Source organism: Atta cephalotes (genome assembly GCF_000143395.1).
Source record: "Atta cephalotes unplaced genomic scaffold scaffold00038, whole genome shotgun sequence".
Classification (NCBI taxonomy): Eukaryota; Metazoa; Arthropoda; class Insecta; order Hymenoptera; family Formicidae; genus Atta; species Atta cephalotes.
This window is the reverse complement of record NW_012130102.1, coordinates 156,578-163,916: the sequence shown is the minus strand read 5'-3', so window position 1 is coordinate 163,916 and position 7,339 is coordinate 156,578. Positions and strand designations below refer to the sequence as shown.

General features: G+C 29.2%; 1 protein-coding gene across 1 annotated transcript in view; it reads left to right on the top strand.

Annotated features, from left to right (window-relative positions):
- The window catches only part of LOC105621869 (chymotrypsinogen A), a 4,670-nt gene extending 3,456 nt beyond the window's left edge, over positions 1-1,214 (top strand). The window contains exon 5 of the mRNA XM_012203308.1: positions 1,035-1,214. Coding sequence (XP_012058698.1) covers positions 1,035-1,214 — 180 coding nt within the window. The remainder of the gene's footprint in view (positions 1-1,034) is intronic.
- The last annotated feature ends 6,125 nt before the right edge of the window (positions 1,215-7,339 follow it).

The following is a 7,339-nucleotide window of genomic DNA, read 5'->3' as shown; positions in this document are numbered from 1 at the left end:
TTATTATATATATATATATATATATATATATATATATATATACATATAAATTCTGAAATATTCTAGGATTTCTCATTCTATAATTTTCAAAGAAAATTTATCAAGTCTGAAAAAGTTAAAAGTATTTTTAATTTTCATAAATTAAAAATATAAGAAATATTTTATAAAATATTCTGAGATGTTATGAAAAGTTTTTTTCCTTTTTTTTATCAAAGATATGTAGAAAATAATCAGTTTTCTTAAAAATTAAAAATTGTCGAAAGTCTCAACTTTTTATTTATAATCGTATGTGATAGAACGTTTTATCATTGCATGGAAAATTTGATTCAACCTGTATAATTCATTCATACAAAATACAAACGCGTGAACATGTTAGTACATGCTTGCACTGGCTACCGAGAATAAAACGAATCGTTCACAAACATGTTTTATTATTTGAAAGCGTCAATTTGTTGTTAATTACGTCGCTCGTGCACTTTCTCATAATAAAATTGAATACACGATCAATGGCGCGCGAGATATTCAAGAATAGCCAAGAATTACTGTCGCTTTGAAAGAAGATTTCGAATTCTAAGTATATGTTTTTATATAGCAATCCATAATATTAAATATTTAAAATAAAAAAATCTTAGTGATGTATCATTAAGATTCTTTAACAATGAATTTCTATTGTATATCAAATCAATGAAGCCACAATAATATTTTCTAGATATAATATTTTTTAAATAATATTTTTTTAATTAGCAACAAATAAAATTCTTCACTTTAAATCTATTTTATCAAATATTCCTATTTCAACGAAAAACTACAAAGAAACTCTGTAAGATTTTTTCATTTATTCAGCAGAAAGTAAACTATTATATTAATATCTAATGTTAATACTTATACTAATGTTAATACTTATACTAATGTTAATACTTATATTAATTATAATACTAATTACAATGTTAGAAGTTGATAATGAATATGGAAACAATTTTATGTACCGAAATAGAATCTGAATCTCATTTTTTGTTTATCTTCTTAATCTTCAGGGTGATTCTGGAGGACCTCTGCAATGTCGTCGTACCGATGGCGTTTGGCAGCTAGCCGGCGTCACATCTTTCGGATCTGGTTGTGCCAGACCAGGCTATCCAGACGTATACACTAAGATACAACATTACCTGCATTGGATCAACAAAACAATCGATGCAAACAATGACGAGCGGAGATGAAATTTAATCGTGTAAATAACAGTAATGTAAATACTTACTTATACTTGTACAGCGTTAATGTATGCAATACCTTGTATTTGTATATAGTGTATTTCACTTGCAGTGTATATTGTATGCTCATTTTTATTGCACGTAGAAATTATATTTATTTTACATATTAAGAGTGTGTTAATTGTGTGCATGTATAATATTTAACATTTTTTTCTATTATATTATCGCGTTAGAATTTTATTATTTAATTTGTGTAAAATAGGAATTATTTTATTATTTATTTACATACCTATATATTATTTATATAAGGAAGGAAATAAAAGAAAAGATCTTTTTATACATGTAACTGTTGATTAAAAGCAGCACGTAATGTAATAAGAATTTATCTAATAAGATTATTTTATAGTGCGATAATATAATAGAAAATTTTCCACTTATCTTATAAGGCATATCATAAAATGATCTCTGAATGTTAAGTTTTTACGTGGCATTTCATATAGGGTATTACATTTGTTACATTGTATATTTTTACGTTGTTTATATATTTATAATATATGTTTGGAAAAAGGAAGTTTCAAATGAATAAAAGTTCAACGAAGCTCAATGAATTTGTTAATCAATACTATGTATATGATTCATTTTAATCTTAGCAGACAAATATCTCTAAATATGCAATTTTATTTTAAAAAAAAAAAAAAACTTCAAATAAAAGTTGCATGATATAAAGATACGGATGTACAATGATGACTACTATATAACTTTTATTTGGAATGTTTTTTGATGAAATTTCAAAATATCTACCTGTTAAAATTAAAATTAATCATCCTGTACATATATTTATATATAGGTCACGTTGTGAGTTGTATAAAGATAATATGCGAGCCTTAGAAAGCCTGAGAACACTAGAGTAATACTGACGTGTAAGAGCTTTTTCTACAACCGCTTATAATAATTATTTTATTTACAGATTGTAATCTTATAAGTAACGTAAACGATCCAGTCGATTGAACGTCAGAATCAAAATAAATAAGATGATATGTCCCGAAGATCATAAAGATTCTTTCCGATACATTGGCCGCGACCGGTTAAAACTTTCACGGTTATTCATCCAACCGGAAAAGATGAGTCGATCTCGTTTTAAATCGCTTAAATTATGTCGGAGAAACATAAATTTCTATCTCGCGAAATCACACGACTTGTCGAATGTACAGTTGTAAATGTAACATTTCTGAAATTAGACAACGCATCCATCGTCTGAAATTTTCTTAAAATCTCCTGTCCGCTGCATGTAGGATACATCCGCGATCATTACGTGCTTTATTTATATCGAGAGAGTCGCACATAATTATAACGTGACTATTTGCTCTGTCAAGATACGCTACAGTGCTTTAATAAATGTGATTACATGGTGCCATGCAGTAGACGATGGAAGTCAGAGATATTGATTTACGAAGGACACACGTGACACACTGTGAGAATATTCGATTACTTGAAGCTTAATTAGCCTCAATTATTAATTACAAGTACGTGCATTGAGTTCCGTTGTGTGGGTGTTGTATATTCCAATAATTCATAAAGCAAATAACAAAGAGTATAGTAAGCTATATAGACATTCCCAAAGGCATTCCGCACATCTCTAACGATATTTGAATGTCTCACTGGTTTATTTATATGTAACTACAGTATAAATGTTGAATGTATATCACTCTTTTGCAACACAACTAAATTACACAACTAAAAAATTAAGTCTTGCCGAAAATAAAATTGAACGTTTTCTATCATTAAGATTTTGTAATATTAATTTTAAAATACAATTTTATTGCAATAATCGATTATAGAGAAATAAGTCCTTTTTCCTTTCCGTTCAAAAAATTCTCAAAATATTTACAAGAATTTTTAACTTTCATATTTAAATTTTTGAAAAACACTAAATTTCTTGAGATTTTATAAATGTTCTTCGCAAATTATAGAATGAAAAATCTTAGGTATATAATATTTCATAATTCACATGTATAAAAAAAACTTAAAAAAGACTGTGGACTTTCTCAAAAAATTCTAAAAAAAATTTAAGGAGTTTTCTAAAAAATTGTACGGGAATTCTGCAAAAATCTGAAAAATCATATAAAAAAATTCTAAAATTCATCAAATTATTATATAATATCATATTACATAATATCACAAAGTAGAAATCAAGATTTAAAGGACAAATAATAATATCTTTTATTAATATTAAACTTTAGTTTTAAGTGAGACTTAATGAATACACGCAGATACTCTCGTAATATTTCTGTATTTAATTCTGCATAATTTTTTGTCATTTTTTTTTTATATGTAGATTGTAGAATTAAAAAAAAATAGACTTGTATCTAAATATAACAGATTACAATTTCAAGTACAATATGGTATTTTAATAGATATCGCGCTTCACTCGACATAGTTGCGCAACGATAGAAGTGGCTTTTCAGAATCGAAGTCCTTATATAAATGTAGATAGATGCTCCGTATCCGTTCTCTCGGAGCAAATAGCTTTTCTTTCTAACTTTCAAAATGCACATCTTTCCTATATATGCACTTCCATTCTGATATAATGCAAAGGCGAAACAAGACCACGTGTCCTGAATGAAACCCAAATAAATCAGAAACTGATTTACTACTATTTACTATTCCTTCACACTTATCATCTTTTCATTACATTTTCAGCAAAATTATGTATCAAAATCTTTTAATACAAATTCAAAGCTTATCGATAACCTTTTATTAAATTAATAAAACAATATTTTGAAATGTATGTATATTTTAAAAATGTACAAATAAAAATATGCACGCATACATATTTCAACTTCTTCCAATAAAAGTAATCTCATTTTTCTATTAAACTTTTTACTAACTATCTTTAGTTTTCTTAATGGCATTATCAATTGATAACAGAAACGAGTCTCGTGAGAAAAAAAGGAGTTTATATTAATCATTTATATTAATCAACATACTTGAAATAAAAAAAATACTACATGCAATCTTGTACTTCAAAATCATGTAAAAGATAAAATTCTTTTACTCCCAAGTAATTAATTAAAGAATATTCCTTAGAAAATCGCTTAAAATTATATTCAAAATTGTATTTACGAGATTTAAGTCGTGATATACTATAAATTCTTGAGATGTTATTCGTCTCCAATTTCAAAGAATCGAATTTTTAAAATCGTCCATGCTGAGATATCTCGAATTCTTGCAACTATAGTAGTTTAAAGAACGTTTATTTCGATAATTTTTGAATGACGGTATTTTTAAAATCCTCAAATAATCAGTTCCTTATCAAATTTTGCTCAAAATTGTACTCGAAATTATAATTTTATACGAAATTCAGGTCGTGATATATTTAAATTCCCGAAAGATTAATCTTTCTCTCGCTTTGAATCTCAATTCGATTTTTTTTTAAATGGATGTCGCAATCTCTCAAATTCTTGCAACTACTTGTATTTTAAATCACGATGATTCGATATTCTACGGAGGAACGGATAATTAATCATTTGCGTGTAATTCACGTTCTAATGCGCGATTACACCCATCAATTCTGAAATCTGACAACCGAAAGTGCATTCGACACCAGATACAAAAGCCACGCTTTAGATTACATTTAACTGTGCAAAAAAACATATAATATCATAATATCCGTTGCGAATATTATTACTTTACGATTGTGCGATGAATCATCGATTGTGCGCGCAGCTCGCATGCGTTTCCCTCTGTTCCTCGCTTGTGTTCGCTTCGTATTTAGATCGAACTTCACGTGTAATCCTGCAGTATACTTTCATCGCACGGAAGAAAGTGAGAGAGAAACCTGGTCGATGAGAGAAAAGAAAGAAAATGGGATAGCGTGTATTTCGGCTGGGAAGACGGCGCTACTCGAATTGCTAAAATAACTAAAACATCTCGCACACATGACTTTCCCATCCTTTTTGTTGAAATTGCAAAAGGAAATGTCCAATAATATCGTGAAAATTATGTGAATTCTGGAATTTTTTTAGATTCCTAAAATTTCTTATTTTAAAATTGTTTTAGAAAATTTTATAAAATTAAAAAATGTTTAAGTATTTTTTCTTTAATTTTATAGAATGAAAAATTTTTTAAATCTTATATTTCAAAGAATTTTACATACGTAAAAAATTCTATTAAAAAAATATAAACTTTCTCGGTATCTTCCGAAAATTTCCAATTTGTATAAAAAATTCTAAAAAAAATTTTCACTAAGATTTATACTTTTTGACAATCAAAAATATTTTAATTTCATGAAAAATTATTTTTCCGATCCATTAAGCCACTATTGAGCCTGAATTTTGAATTTTTATCAAATTTAATTCACAAAAATCCTTTATAAGTCTTTAAAAGATTTGTTCATTTTTTAATATTAGCTTAGGATAACAGTGGATGAGAAGAATATTACAGTGATAGTGTACTGAAATAATATCATTTTGAGACGAGGAATACAATGAATTATAACAAGTCTTATCTAAGGAAAAGTTGTAAGAGTTGAAAAATAGACCCACTCACTCAGCTTCTGAAAGTAAAATTTATGCTATTTCTATATTTTAAAATGTATAACAAAATCATTTTAAATTTTAATTAATATATTTTATACACGTATAATTAATTTATTATAAGTAACACTTATATTATACATATAACTTACGAAAAGACATTTTAATTTCAAATCTGTAGATTTGTCCCTTTAATCAACTATATCTTTATCACCTGCGTATCCAAAATGATGTAACATATTCGCGAGCGTATCTAATATAAAGTATATCTATAAAAAAGAAAAGAAAACAATTAAAAAAAATATAACAAATAAGGCTTATTTATGAATGACAAATCTTACTTTATAGTGAGGAAAGTGGTAGTATACTGAAACAATATCATTTTGAGGAATACAATGAATTATAACAAGTCTTATCTAAGGAAAAGTTGTAAGAATTGAAAAATAGACCCACTCACTCAGCTTCTGAAAGTAAAATTTATGCTATTTCTATATTTTAAAATGTATAACAAAATCATTTTAAATTTTAATTAATATATTTTATACACGTATAATTAATTTATTATAAGTAACACTTATATTATACATATAACTTACGAAAAGACATTTTAATTTCAAATCTGTAGATCTGTCCCTTTAATCAACTATATCTTTATCACCTGCGTATCCAAAATGATGTAACATATTCGCGAGCATATCTAATATAAAGTATATCTATAAAAAAGAAAAGAAAACAATTAAAAAAAAATATAACAAACAAGGCTTATTTATGAATGACAAATCTTACTTTACAGTGAGGAAAGAGAAGCGATATGCTCTGATTTCTGAGAGGCACAACTATTTATTATAAAACGAGGTGAAAATTACAAAAGTGAGCAAATTTATTAGAGAATATTTATAATTTCATTAGTCAACACACCTAAGTGAATCGCTCACTTTTATAATTTTCACCTCGTTTCAAGACACACAGAATTGACCCCTATGAAACGACGCTCACACGGTCTAGTCCGACATGCGCATGCGGTATCAGAGGATCGCACGGTCATGCCTGAGGGAGGCAAGTGGAGTGGAGTGGAGGCGAGACGAAACGCCGAAGCGTCAAGTGAGGCCTTGGCTTTAAAATGGCCACTCCTGGTGTCGCGCGTGCAACGCAAAGCAACGTTACTCCGTCAGATCGTTCCCGATCCCTACGGTACTCGCGAACGTAGAGTATCTCGGTGAGTGTCCCATCATATCGTCCTGAATATCAGTATCGTCCTCACCCCGGAGATTGTGCGTGTGAAACAGAATCGGAAACGACAGAACGGATACAGCGAGGCGTGCGAGAGCGAGGTCCTCGGCGTCGCGCCGTGCGGCGTTGGTGACGCTTCCGTGACGTCCTGGCAGTGACACTTCATTGATATATACATCGGTGTCATCGGTACCTGGGTATCTTGACGTCGTATCCTCAACGACGCGCGTGACTCATCTCGCGGAGAGAAGGAACCTTCTGCGATTGAGACGGTGGAGCCATCGGCGACGCTTTCGTGGCGCCTCAGTGATCTCTCGGTAATACCTCGGCATTTTGCTGTTATTCTCCCTTTTTCCTGAAGAAAACCAC